Here is a 15284-nt window from a genome sequence, read left to right on the forward strand (position 1 = left end):
CTGTTTCGCTTTCACGGCTAAACCGATGGACCGATTTTGATGAAATATGGTATGCATGTTAAACATCCCTATCCAAACTTAGGTAACTTTTTTGTAATCTATACTGTAGACTATAAAGGGAGTTGAAAATAGACGTGAGCGAAGCCGCGGGGAAAATCTAGTGTTGAAGAAATAAAACGAAAAGCATTTAAATTAAAGCACGCTTTTAATAACATATAATACTTATTATATTTCAAGATAAACTGAACAATAGTATTTTTCATGGAGTTCACACCATACTTAAATAAAAATAACACATAAAGGAAATAAACATAGCATGACTATATGTAAATTTATTGAATGTATTTATGTAATTGTATGAATTTATTTAAAGGAAGAAAACAAAGCATCAACAGAGTGAATTAAATACAATAACAAATCTAATTTCATCATATAATATAATGAATGTAATATGGGTACGTAGTGTACGTTGCATATATATGGTTTAATGAAATAAAATCTATACTTTTGTATTAACAGGACAGTACAGGCTTAACATTATATGGATGAAGCTCGAAAAACATGGCATATAACGAAATATGAGGGCCTCATTCCATTTATCAAATTAATTGTCCAATATAATTGCTATCTCTTTCATGTTACTTAATATTATAGAGATAGCAATGATATGGAACATTGCATTTTATAAGTGAAAAATGGCGTCTTAAGATGTGATTTCATTTTATATCGCCAACCCCTAGTATTTGCGCTTCATATACAGCTCCATATTGGATACATGTTTTATTTGCCATGTACTAATAATTATGCAATCACAGCAAAAGCAATCAGATGATAGAATTCATGAATGTATCAGAAACAATTTTCCAAAAAATACTGAACCAGTTCTCGTTTTATTCTAAATAACGGACACATCGGCATGATAACAAAAACAATATTTTTATTTTATACATCATGCAAGTTATAATTACACATATGTATAAAACCGCAATTATACTTTTCAGTACGCACGACCGGTCGACCTTTACTGCAATAAGTACGTAGTGACGTAAAACGGAAAATGGCGTTAAAAGGAATCATAATAGCGAATTGTGACTATATTTTCAGATGTAGTATAATAGAGTGTAATGTGGACGCTTCCAGTTTAACCACACTTATCTTAGAACCAAGTTTCATCAAAACATTGTATTATTTAACATTTCGGCTACGCAACTGTAGCTAGATCGGATTTTAATATTGTTAAAATGTGGGGTGTGGTTCTGCCCTAGTATCGAACCATTCAATATCCTCCCGTGGATGTCGTGCAAGGCGACTAAGGGGCACATAGCCTAGGCAGATGATAAGCAACAATGACGATTCCCAAGGAGGGTTTACGTCAGACAGGCGACCGGTTGTAAAATCTTCAAAGCACTCACAACCTTCACAGTTTTAAGGTTATTACTTATGCTGACTCCGGGTTTCACGGCGTCACAGCCCCGAACGCAATTGACAACATGCAAAGATGAGCGAGAGCCCTTCCTAAATTCGAAATAGGCACTAGATTAATGTATGTTCTTTTATAGAAGGTAGGTTGTGACAAAAAACATACTAGCAACTGTTAGATAAATGCACAGCGAGATATGAAATGATAATCTACGCGGAATTTCACACGAGTGTTCAATAACAAAAAATCGATTAGATTCGGCCAACTTAAAGCACGCTGTATCGAATCTGCACACGTGAGTTTTAGATATTGTTAATAACTTTTCCTTTAATGCTAATCGGTGTGTTAATAAAATCTTAAGAAGCGAATTACAAATAGAAAATTACTGAATGTTTAATGCTGATTATGTAACTTGTATTGTATCTTTAGAACGAAATGAAAATAGAATTTAAAAATACTATGTGTACGCCATTTATCATTGGATATTATTTAGTAAGTATATTTAATCGATTCAGACTACAAAAGCCTTAAAATCTCTGAAACCTTAAAAACTCACAAAAACATAATCCAATAACAAATCACTAATGATGAATCATTCTATAAATAAATTCATCTAACTAAAATCATAGATTTAGCAGTTTTAGAGCCGACAAACCCTACGTACTCCATAACTTCGCTCTTATCGTCGTTCTTCTTATTTTTCCGTCGAAACGCTTCATACAGCATAACATTACCATCGACTAAAATTGGTATGTAGTTTAAATCACTATCGGTGGGGTGATTTGTATCGATACTATCTATATCTGGATTTAGTCTAGAATATGGCGAAGCCTCCAACTTTGGTATGCAGTCCTTCAAAGGAAACCAGTCGTAGGTTTCGGGGCAGAGCAGGTCTGAAGGGTAGAAGTTACCCTTGTACCTCATTTTGCGACAGGAATGAATATAATATCCCATGTAGTAATATTTCAGCTGTGGCGCCACAGAGTGCAATTTTCTTGTGAATTCTATTTCTCTGTAACAATATTTTTAATGATAGTTCATTCAAATTGAATATACCATTTGATTAAAAAACTACTCGAATTACAAAACTGTGAAATTTAATTTATATTTCACAGTGCAAAATAGAAAAAATGTAGGCGAAAAATTATTTGAAAGATTTCGATGAAATTTGGAATAAATATAGTGAATGATATGAGGTAAAACATAGGTTGCGGTGAGCCGCGGGCATAAGCTAGTATATAACTAAATAGAATACAACAAATTCGCCCTCCCTGTAATTTTTTTCTAAGCTCTTTTTTTAAACCACGCAACCAATTTTGATACAGTTTACACTGCAAAGTAGACAATCTATTCCCGCAGATTAATGCAGAAATGACAACATGCAAAGCTGGGATAGGTCGCTAGTTATAAAATGATATTCATACCTAAGTGCTCCATAGGTGCCAGGCGTGAGGTTCATGTAATCGGGGTCATAGAAGAAGTAGACAGAGGAGACACACTTGGGCAGTATGTCGACGACGCCGACGGCCAGCAGCCGCCCGCCCAGCCAGTACTGCTGGTGGAACGACCCGTAGCCGCATGGGGGACCACCCTCTGAGTGCTCCTCCTGGAAACAATACAATCTATACATTTATATATCAATACATATGATAATATACATATAGTAAGTATGTCTATACGTCCAAGTAATACTAATAGTAGTTTGTTAGTCTTTCACGCAAAATCTACTGGAGGGATTGTTATGATGATTACTGCTAGAATATATCCTGGAATAACACATAGAGTACTTTTATACCAAAATTTCCAAGAGAGCGAAGCCCCGGGGCGTAGCAGAAAGTGTAACATACATATATCCTCACAAACTTTCGCATTTATAATATTAGTAAGAGGAAAACAATTTCCTAAAGTCTATTTAAATGTATATTGCTGTTCACAAAAAGTCCTGGTTTTACATATAGTAGTAAGAAAAAACTAACTTTACATGTGAATGGGTAACAAACAATTAAACTTAGCTAAGATTAGGATACTCACCAATAAAGGACTTTTGACTAAGAAGCTGTGGAATTTAGACCTTGTACATTTGTCTGGTTTATCATTGTGTATCACAGTTTGATATTTTACATAAACCTCGTGGGTTTCCTTCGCGGACGCCAGCCATTCAGGGCTAGGCGGTGTCGTTCTAACTAATTTTACCTAAAAATAAGGTTTTATAAATTGCCATTCATCAAAATTCCAATTTCAAAAACAAAAAGATGATTTTTTTTACTATTGTGTAATCAAGTACATACATATATAATCTCATTCTTACATATAATTCTCCTCATATCATTGCATTATTGTGATATACATAACCTGATAGTACACCCAGGTTCGACTCCTGTTGAGGGAACCGTTTACTGTATGGGCATAATTTATTTTGCGTTGAACACAACGTGTGACAAAAATCAATGCAACTAGAACTGTGACTACAAAAGCATGTCTCAAAAATAGTATTTTTATTCAAAAAAACCTAATTTACAATTAAAATAATTCGGTGTCTGGTAAAACAGTCAAAACCATTTGTATGACAAATAACAATCACAATGTAAAAAAGTGAAAAAGAAAAAGAAATCCTGGCATAAAGAACAAAAAGCAATCCTCACCTCTAATTTTTGCTTAAAATCATCAGGCAGTTCATTGATAAAGTCCTCAAGTTGTTTTTCCTTGTTTTTGCTACTCAGTGTAGTGACGTCAATTCCTTTTTCTTTGAGTTTTTCCAACTTCCTCTCGCGTCTCATTTGCTTGGCTTTTTTGCACGGTCCTTTTGTCGGGTCAGGACCGGTACCTGGGAGGTAGATACTTATACTTACAAGTTTCTTTTTCTTAATCAAAATTAATTTAATATTCATATTAAAATTAAGGGAAGTTCCGAAGAATAATTAAAAATCATGAGTGCATTTTCACAGACACGTAAAAAACTTTACTCATAAATTACTGGCCACTTATAAGTTGATTTCACGAATATTTTACTTTATTGCATTTTAGGTACTTTTATACAGGATTTTATTTTACACTCAGGGACAAACAAGAAATTCATTTCATGAGATTTTACTTCATGCTCTAGACCTTCAAATCGAATTTTGGGTGAAGCTTTTTTATACTCACTTTCCTTTCTTTCTTTTTGTTTCAATTTTGGGCATGCATTCAGATCATCAGACACTGAGGCTCCACCTGAAATTTTAAAAAAATGTGTGTATGTAAATTATGGAAACAAATTTACATTTAAGAATACTTTAACAGGTGTTAATAGGTAGCTACATGTTTTTAGAGTTCCATACCTTAAAGGTAGGATCACTTTGTTATGTGTCTATCTGTCCATATGTTAAGAGAAAAATCTGCATTGAATGGTGCACAGATGCCATGTAAAAGGGGTGGGGGCTGGGGCATAGCGGAAACCCTTACCCCACCTGTCTGCCTCAGCCCCGCGTATCGCCACACAACTTTTGTTGTTTGTCTTCTTTGTCTACCTCATTTAGGTCTTTTATGGTTCAGCAAGATTACTACTAAGAATTACAAAAAAATCCACGAAAATTTAGTAAATAATACTTTCTTTTACCTTTTGCTACATCTCCAGATTCATTCTCTGTAAGCATTTTTATATTACTTAAATCAATGTCCTGGTGTTCTTTATGACTTTCCACAAAATGTTCCCTCCCTTCTCCCCCTTCCTCGGCATCCCCACCACTGCTACATGTAGACATTTTTCTCTCACCATTTCCTTCTACCCCATCATCAGTTTGACCAGATAAATATCTGTTGAATTTTTTCAAAACCTTTTTTTGGGATTTCGTAGCTTTAAACTCAAGTACTCGACACCTGTAAAAAACATAAAATTATTAATAATAATTACAATATGAGTAAATCATCTGCACATTAAAAAAATTTTTCTTTCCTTTCTACTTTGTAAAAAATGTGTTCATATTTTTTTTTTCACAAAAAATATTTTTGAATTAGCATATGAACTCGGAAACAAATGAATCTAGTGTGTTAAATTACCTGAATTCATGTTATGCTATGAAAGTAAAGATTATTAGCTTCAAAATGTAACAAGTTTGATGTTTAAGGGGAGGGGGGTGGGTAAGAGGGTGTAGTAAGATGTGGCATTTAGTATGATTATATTTATGCCTGTATTTAAGGATGCTATTTAAAAAAAATTTAAAAACAATTTGGTCATGTTAGTCTACTTGAATCATCAAGAACATAGAAAGTACCTTATTGTATACAAAGGACAACATGTCATATCCATAGTGGGCTTGTAACAATACTGTCCAGATCTTCGCCAGCCACGGTCTATGAGGTCTTGGTAGTCACCTACAGTGAGGGTATGAGCCCACATACCTGCATAGCAAAACAAAAATATCTTAATCCCTCAATCAACCAGCAAGTGTTGTCAGTACCTACTGAAGATGATTGATCCACAAAGGTTAAGATTTTTTATCAAATAATTGTATGGATGTCAGGCAAATAAAATATTTACTACTGTCTACTTAGGTTTATTCATAGAACCATGTAATTACAGTTTAAGAGACAACTTTTTAGGGCCTGTTTCACCTCTATTATCTCTCATATCTATCATCAGATAAAAATATGAGATAGCCTAAATGTAACATTTGATAGGTAGTATGTTACAAATTGTGTTTCAGAGGTGTTAGATAGAGCTAACTGGCCAGCATCAGGCAGATTTACCTAACACTCAATTTATGCGTCAGATACCACCAATATATTTTATTACAATATATTTTATCAGAAACTGGTGAATAATCAACTTTGGAATTAACAGATGAAATTATCATAGACATTGAAATTTATCTTTTTGCATTCGTACAGACCTTCTTTTGTATGCATTGATTTCGTAAGGAAAATATATAGGTATATAAAAAATAGGTACTTACCTAAACTTTAAAATTACAAATAGAAATTATGAAACATACCATGGCTAAAATTTGTATCCGGGCTTTTACAATATCCACATTTATAGCCTCCATGTTCAGGATAATATTCAACAATGCTACGAAACATAGTCACGGAAATTTTAGAGTTCAATTATAAATGAAAAACGGTTGTTTGTCATTCCTCCTAGTCTACAATACTGTAAAATGAAAAATAAAAAACTCAGTTGACTAATCCAATGCCACAGAATTATCTAAGTCCAATGCGCAACAGCTCAGTACTAAACACAAAAGAAAACTTCTTCACTACCTAACATTAAAAAATTTTTCTCGAAATTAGATCTCCAATTCATTTGAATACAGAACAAAACTGGGCATTTTATCAGTCAGCTTTTCAGCAAAAAACAACAAAAAAAATATCTCTCGGTCTCGACTGCCTTGCCTTAAAACATTCGCTCGGACATTTTTCTTTAGTTTGACGATGACATTGACACGAATTTGACATAAGCAAGCATACTTCTGTCTCGATAATCTTAAAGCAAAGATAAAACGTCACATAGGTATACTAGGAGGGCAAGCGATACTTTTACTTTTCAGACTTTTGAAATATCGATAGACTTGCTATCGCTATTTAGTATGGGAATATGATAGGCAAAAAATTACATTAATCCGTCTCAAATCAGAGAATGCTTGCTTGAAAATATTTTCAGACCATGTGATGATGTGATAGGGTGACAAAAAAAATAAAACCATGAACCAAAAATATCTTTTAATTACTAATAGTATACCATTCGTTATGTAAGCATGTTATAGATAGGTGTATTACTTATTTTTCACTAAATTTATTTACCTAGTTAATAATTAAAAGTTCAAGAGAAGAAACCCATCATTTCAGGGGTGTTTTGTATTTTATTTTGGGCTGAGCCGAATGCAACCGATTTCTGTAAATAAAAAAAATATATAATCAGACAAATAAATGAAATTTGTTTTTGGGTCTTAATCCTAATTCAAACTTAGGATCATTGGGATTAAACTCTGGAATAACAATTCCAAGATATTAATTCTACCAGTCCAAATTTTATCGAAATCCGTCCATCATGAAAATTCTACCTGAATTTGCATGATTAACAACACAACAGGTGGCATTCTGTAAGTATGTATCTCATGCGCATCCATTTTTTGCATTTATAATATTAGTAAGCTCCTACTAAACATAAAAACCTCGAAAACATACTTACCTATTGTATATTTACTTGTTGTATTGTACTTGTGTCTCTCGAGTCTGAGACGTACTTAGGTCGTATAGTCTACATTAGCCACATAGGCTTTCGGATGGCTTAGAAATTTAGAACATTCATTCAATGGTGTTTAAATAGTGCGATAGGTAGGTATGTTTTCACATGTAAGTATCCTTTTGGTATCGAAGAACTAACAAACTAAAAGACTCAATGTTTTTAATATGTAAGTAGTTTAGTTTACATTGCATATAAATAAGTACAACGCTATACCTATCCGTTGAGATATATAGCTATTACTTATTATATGATTTAACATTACATAGTAGACTCGATATTCAGGTTCTAAGGATCAATTCATTCTGTTTATGTATCTAATAATCGTGTTGCCATGGTTTTTGAATCGTACCTAGGTACGATTCATCAATCATCAAATCTCTTATTGTGTGGATATACCTAGGTAGGTACTTAGTTACTACTGAAATCCATATAGACGAGATGGAGAAACTATTTAACTTGGTGCTAGGAGAATCAAATCCTAGGTACTTACTTAAATATGCCCAGTGTGCCGGGATCACGCTTTTGTCTAATAGGTACCTACCTACAAACAAAGTGTTGCGAAACTCAAAGTTATGTTAAACATGCTTACGCAGATTCCTCCTCTTCGACCTCTATAATATTCGACATGATAGAAACCTTTGGTTGGACTCGTTGGAGTACAGGCCTGCTCAAAAAATACAGACATTTTTTTCAATTAAATACCTAAGCACATTTAAATTTTTAAAAACAGATTTGGAAGGTGAAACTGTTGAACCGGGGAGCTTTCGATCACAGGCTGAAGGTCTAGACCACTAGGCCACCACCGCTTTAAACAAATTAAGATATCTTAAGCCCATGTTGCTCAGAAAATCTATGTTGAAAAACATTTACTTACCGTCTCACTCTTAAAGAATTCCAAGGCTGAACATGAGTATTTCCCCATATCAGGAACACTACTCCACTTGCAAGCAAAACCATGGCATGAAAGCACCAAATGTCCTTCCACGTTTTAAGTGTGTTCTAGAAGATGAGAAAACAGGAAAATTTTCTGAATTATATACTAAATTCAGAAAATTTTCCTGTTTCATTGACAATGGAAATTCAATTGGACAAAGGAAGCAAATATATCTAGGATTTTTTTATGGAATTGCTATGTAAATCTGATATATGTATATAGATGATTAAATCTGATTGGATATTGCTGTACTTGCTTCTATGTTTAGAATTTGCTGGTAATCTACTCGGCTATTACTCCGACCAACTGAACCGACCATTGTATATATTATTTTCGAATTAAGTTCATATAATTGATCTATCTACATAACAATTACAAAGGTTTTGAGTATAAATTTAGATATTTATCTAAATTTACACTCAAAACAATAAATAAATTCAAGCTAACATAAAAAAGTAATTACTTTATATTTGTTGATGATGTCCCCGACACCTAGAGAAACAATAATTCCAGATGTGTTGCCAATTATTTTAATAACCGTGTTGATAGAATTGACAAACGTAGGAGTTAGGTCCTGAAATTATACTTACAGATTATGTATACTTACAGATAAATTACCTTAGGATAAACGGCAAGTGACAGAGTTAAATGGAAGAAGTTAACATGCTGTGCGGACCTTACATTAATGGGAAAAAGGTCAAGAAGAAGAATAAGAATATTGACTTATTAAATATCTAAAAAAGCCAATGTACAGCAATGCACAATTACAGCAAGCGTCACCGAAGAAATACAATTTTTTAGACGTAACTAACAGTCACCTATTTTTAAAACAAATTTTAAATATATACGGCCGCTTCCAAATAATCTACTTGTATATACAATACACTGTTTAAATGAGTTTCTTTCGGCATTTCTGCTCTCTCAGCAGTGGTCGTTCCGAAGTGCCAGTACTTTTTGAGAAAAAAATTTTTCAAGTGTCTAATTTCTTAAAAATGCTTTGACTTGACTTTTATGTGGAACGCACTATATTTAAGGATAAAAATTACATTATTACTCTAGTTAACCTATGTTCTAGGCCAACTTATACTTACATAACAAAGGTCTAGGGTGATGTCCATGCCAGCTGCAGTTAAAGCTATTGCTATAGTTAACAACACGGGTCCAGGCACCACGGGTAGCAACCAACAAATGGCTATTATTATCCCTGGTATCACATGCGCTGGGTAAAGATAAAATCATCAACATAAATAACTAAAGTTATCATGTGATATTAACAGATAAATTATTATTTATGGATGGAATAATGTAATATTGGGTTGGGAGCCTCGTTAGTCTTCACTGAATGATTCACCGAGTCGACACGCTAAGAAGAATAGTTCCTTAAGTGAAGAATGTAACTTACACACGATTACGAAATATTTTCTCATATGTTTTATTCTCTTTATTTCTGTATTGTACTTGTACCAGTGGTAAACCTGTATAACGATAGTCCCCAGAATAAAACGCAAGAGAAATGGTAGGGCCGTTAAAACTGCAGCCTGAAAATAAAATTTTTGAACGACTGAAATATGCAGCCCTGGTGTAGATAGTAGGACCAATACTTCAGATTCTTCAGTTATATACTAAAGAACTTGTTGCATTTAAGAAGATAGATCTGAGATACCAAAATAAGAGTACGACTTATGCTTCACAAACCTGCGACTAAGTATTATTTATCTGTGCCAAGGATCTCCACCTAAGGAATTACTCGATAATATTGTGAAGCACGAATTACTTACAATTGGTAGTGGTACAACTGATAATAATTTTTACCTATGTATGTGTGTTTCAAGAAGGCAATGCATTAAGCAAATACTGAATAATTATAGTGTTACCTTCCATCAAGAGTAACTTTAAAACTTATTTAACTAGTCTTGTTTTTAATTCCTTACCTGATAAATGTTGTAGCCAACAACTTTCGAGTAGTAGAATGGTCCGTGAAGACAAAGCGCTATAATGATCCAAGCATATCCGAAATTCAACGTGCACAGAGCCCAGAACGGCACAGATCTTACAATCGACTTCCAAGGCGTGTGAGCGTTAGCCAACTAAAAAATTAACTGTAAAGTAAAATATAATCGATTTTTCCTGTCGTCTGAGAAATAAAAAGGCCTCCGTTAACTTATTTGTGTACCTATCCAGGTATATCTTTGCTATGTATAAAGTGGTGTCTTCAAAGCTAAATTGCTATCCCTACTTGATACAATTTAATATCAATGGCGTGTGTATCAAATCAAAACCAAATCTTCAACATTTTTAGGTTTTTACGCTCATCATCGCGGTACCTAAACACATATCGTCTAGCTGAACACATGAGGATAAGAAATAGTGAGAAAGAGAGCCTTAATAAGAATCTTCTTGTGGTATTAAAAATACAGGGTTTTGTCTTTGGTTTCCATTCTTTTGTCCACATGTATAGTCATTTTTTATAGAATCGTTGAATTGCTTTTTTATTACACATTCGGGCTTGTTTCCAAACGAAAAATTGTTGTCATGATACTGATTATGGTACTGAGCATTTTTGTAAACAAGAATGCCAATTTATAAAAAATCAACCTGTATTTTAATAAGTAACAGAAAAACCTAACTTTTATAGGAAAAATACATCCAATAGTGCTTCTTAAGTATGTCAGCTCTTCTTTCGAGATAAAAGGATGTCTTTGTGGGCAGTCCGCGACGATGCTGATCCAGACTGCAGACCAAGTGAGCTGCATGCCGCCGATGATGTAGAAACCCACAGGCCAGTGAGAGTAGTAGTGCACGCCGGCACAGATCAGAAAGGTGCAAAAGGTGCCCATTGTAATTCCTATATAAACATGTGTAACGTCCTTCAAAAGTATTTTGAAGTGACGATAAGTTATAAACAAAAGTTCTTATAACTAAACAATCACGGAGTTAATTTTAACTAACTTGCATTTATTGCATCTAGTCTCGTTGGTATACTGCGAAACTTTATTTCAGTAAAGACCTTTGAAATGTCATCTCTTTACTTCACAAGCCAAATGTCCAAAGTTTACAAAGTTAACTTTATTAACTCCAATACTAAATAATAATTTAGTTAAATCAAATCAGTATTGACATTATCAATGTCGTCACCTAGACCGAATTTAAAACAGAACTTTCTTATTGATGTTAAACACGTGATGTAGCCACGTAACCGATGCTGCACGTGTTCGGTCGCATGTCATGATGCAAAATGAGTTTCTCTTACCGCAATAAGCCCACATGAAATGGTTCCTTTCTATTGGAGGGACCCAGTCTCTTAATACCTGCACCATGCTGGGCTGCATGGCACCCTAGAGAAATAGTATCCTTTTATTTTTTAATCATACTCATCATCCCTTCAATCATCTTCAATGCCAAGACATAGATTTAATTTTTTTTGATGATACACTTACATTGTATTTGATCCTTGGTCAATAAGTATCTATGCTAAATTTCTTTAAAATTTGCTTTCAAACTTTCCCATGTATAATATTAGTACGATTAGTAGGACCAGTTAGGTTTATCCAGAAACCTCTGTAAAAATTTCGGAAATCTGGCTATATCCTAGAAGATTCATAGCCTTATGAAAAACCTACTGGAAGTATTATGTAGTCCTACACAAATGATTTTATTTATATTTGAAAGCAAAGAAAGAATGAAAAGTAAATATGTTGTATGTATGTATATATAAACAAAACGTTTTTTGACGCAATCATCTACTAACCGCGCAAAATCCAGTTATTATTCGCAGAAAAAATACGGACCAAAAACTGAAATATGCTGCCATAGGAGTGAGGCAGGTCATGGTCCCTGATGTCATGCCGGCGATCCCTACCACCCACGTGGGTCCAATCCTGCGAAACGTGAAACAGGTTTTATTCTGGCAAGTCTTCTTTTGGCCTTAACTAAAAATATATTTTCTGTATTCTCAAACCCAGGTAATAAACATTTTTTGGGACAATCAACAGCACATCAATTTACTTCGCATGAACCATCCATGGCGCGGTAATAGCGGCGAGTTTGGAATTTATTTGGGTAGGTTAATGTGCTGTCGAATGTACTAACGGTGTATCAGTTTCTGATTCATAAAATTTGCGAATGCAGCTAAAAATAAGTGACCTCTTACAAATTGTCAATTGATAACATAATTGTGGGTGGTATTGTGTTTCCATTTTTATTATTGATTAGAAACATGCTAAATCATGGTTTCATTTCATATTATTTCAAAATTTTATATCCTGATTCAAGAAGTCCTTTTGAAGCCTCAATCGATATGCTTAATTAGGTACTAACGGCATAGGAACAGAACACCAAGTACTTAGGTACTTATTAGAATGCTTCTGAATCATTAGTTTTAAATTAATACCTTAGTATCTCTCAAATACTTACCACAAGCGAACTAATTTACTTGAAAACATGGTATATAGTAGCCATACCTTTCAACCACATTGAGGGTAAATATAAGCTTAGATGTCAAATTATAGTATTGAATGCATTTAGACTACAATTATTACATTCATAGCGGACATACCTGTCTCCCCAGTTATGAAATATAGGAAAGCAAATAAAATATCCGATGTGGTAAGCGGAAAACAACTTTGCCACTTTCATGTCACTCCAGTACAGCAATTCCATGACGTGCTAGAAAATAATGTATTGACTTAGGTCTACCCATATGCCAATTAAACCATGTAAATATCTGAGGGGATTTCTGTTTCTATAATATTGAGATAAGTAAGTACCTAGATAACCACACTTTATTGATATATCAAGTTAATGTCTAAGTACATAATATTATTACAAAATAAACATAGATACATAATATTATTACAAAATAAATATAGTAAACTAACTGCGCCGCTTTCTCCCAAAATTTCCACGGGAACGTAAGCCACGTTCTCGTGGAAATTTTGGGAGAAAGCGTCTTACCTACTCCTACCCTGTTTGCTATTCTACTGGTGTACCAAATTCCATCATAATCATCTTGTAGATTTTAAGTAGTCAACCACTCAAAATACCCACCCCATAATATAACATTATGAAGCAAGTTAAAACTATATGCAACCGCTTTTATGCATTAACTGCATTTTCTGCCCGTTAATCCTACATTAAGGGTGTAAATTATCATTTCGGTCACTGGCCCACGAGGTTGTTGACACAAACGTGTATTTTTGTTTTGTGAATTTTGAATGATCTTACTCGTATTCGTAAATTGTTAAAGTTCACTTGTGTGTATGTGACTACTTACTACTAGATCTCGGTACATAGTCGGAAAAGTCACGTGAAATGCCTTTAGGCGATTTGAATTAAATCTAACACCAGTGTTGGCAATAACACAGTCGAAAAGAAAGAAAGAAGTTGCGAAGTCGTTCTCAAAACTGTCAATATTTCAGAATTTTTTTTAAGTTTATTCCTAAACATTCGTAGCAAATAGTCATCACCAATATGAACTGCGAACTCTTAAATATTTATTTACCTATGAAGGTATTATAAATACAATATAACCTAATTACTCTATTATACCGCCATATCTACTGATGATTATCAGTAGTTTTCGATATCATTTTGTAAATGTTTTATTTGTGCTTAGGTATGTTTTACATACAATACAATAGGTAGTGCATTGAAATGTTTTTTCTATTCAAAATGCAATTCAGCTATAAATCACTCAGCTTAGTCATCTACTTTATACTTATATTACAATATAAACTGGCTAATGGATCTACTATTTTTATCATATCATTAAATTTTATCTAAAACAAAAGGAACTAAATTGTTACAACTTACAGCATTTTTCTCCGCTGTTCTTAGGATATTAGAGTCATTATAAACACCATCTTCCTCTCTTTTTGTCAACTGGACTAAATCCACAATATGAACACTTAGATTATATCGTGCGTTGTATATGAGAAAGTATCCTAGAAAAATCATAACCCCAATCTAAAAATAATGCAATACATAGTGAAAATACTTATTGGAATTTGTGTAAAATATATTATGTGCAATATCTGCGCATTTGACTTACAATGACCCGAACCCTAATTTTCAACATTTAAGTGAAAAACATATAAATAAAAATGTGTAAATTATCAATACATATTGTATTTATTTATATATAAGTATTAATACGAACGAAGCCATCGAGATTTGTATTGGTTTATAAAAAATGACTAGTAGGTATTATAGTAATGATATTTGATAGCAATTTACAGTAATATTATAATTATATTACTGTAAATTGCTATCAAACTTCATCATCACGGTTAATCTTACTCTACACTTCTTTTCGTATAATCCTACTTCCTACTAATATTGTAAGGGCGAAAATTTATGAGGATGTATGTGTGTATGTTTGTTCTTTTTCACACAAAATCTATAAAACTGATTGTTATGAAATTTGGTACACGGATAGAACGGTACCTGGCATAACACATAGGGTATATTTTATCCCGAAATTCCTACGAGAGCGAAGCTCCGAGGCGCAGCTAGTACACTATAGGACACTCCTCTTTGTGTAATTATACAACACCTTAAGTTTAGTCCCCTTAAATACCGACATAGCATTCTCCTATTGTATAAGTTTGTTTTCTATCATATAGTGCACATAATTATTGACAAAATTATTGTTATTTTGTGGACTTTCCGTGATATCTTACTTATTGTGGGGCAAATTAGAAACAACG

The 15284-nt window shown here is 33.5% G+C and overlaps 2 protein-coding genes across 5 annotated transcripts; both read right to left on the bottom strand.

The window, feature by feature from the left end:
* Positions 1 to 186: 186 nt before the first annotated feature.
* On the bottom strand, positions 187 to 7289 carry Ate1 (Arginyltransferase 1). 4 transcript variants are annotated; one of them, XM_053754420.1, is made up of 9 exons: positions 7199 to 7289; positions 6391 to 6548; positions 5671 to 5797; positions 5016 to 5275; positions 4565 to 4630; positions 4063 to 4244; positions 3452 to 3613; positions 2845 to 3026; positions 187 to 2432 (listed from the first exon to the last, which is right to left on the bottom strand). In XM_053754420.1, the coding sequence occupies exons 2-9, from the start codon at positions 6476 to 6478 to the stop codon at positions 2030 to 2032; spliced, it is 1470 nt and encodes a 489-aa protein (XP_053610395.1). In that variant the 5' UTR covers positions 6479 to 6548; positions 7199 to 7289; the 3' UTR covers positions 187 to 2029. The 4 variants fall into 4 exon arrangements, with proteins under 4 accessions (XP_053610395.1, XP_053610396.1, XP_053610394.1 ...); XM_053754421.1 differs by lacking the exon at positions 7199 to 7289 and adding an exon at positions 6791 to 6805; XM_053754419.1 differs by lacking the exon at positions 7199 to 7289 and adding an exon at positions 6659 to 6800.
* Positions 7101 to 15133, bottom strand: LOC128675184 (sialin-like). Its single transcript, XM_053754424.2, has 13 exons — positions 14627 to 15133; positions 14389 to 14541; positions 13133 to 13242; positions 12326 to 12455; positions 11828 to 11912; positions 11205 to 11422; positions 10509 to 10664; positions 9980 to 10115; positions 9669 to 9796; positions 9041 to 9151; positions 8518 to 8642; positions 8134 to 8307; positions 7101 to 7289 (listed from the first exon to the last, which is right to left on the bottom strand). The coding sequence occupies exons 1-12, from the start codon at positions 14651 to 14653 to the stop codon at positions 8229 to 8231; spliced, it is 1458 nt and encodes a 485-aa protein (XP_053610399.1). The 5' UTR covers positions 14654 to 15133; the 3' UTR covers positions 7101 to 7289; positions 8134 to 8228.
* Positions 15134 to 15284: the final 151 nt, after the last annotated feature.

This window comes from Plodia interpunctella, chromosome 14 (assembly GCF_027563975.2).
Source record: "Plodia interpunctella isolate USDA-ARS_2022_Savannah chromosome 14, ilPloInte3.2, whole genome shotgun sequence".
Lineage (NCBI taxonomy): Eukaryota > Metazoa > Arthropoda > Insecta > Lepidoptera > Pyralidae > Plodia > Plodia interpunctella.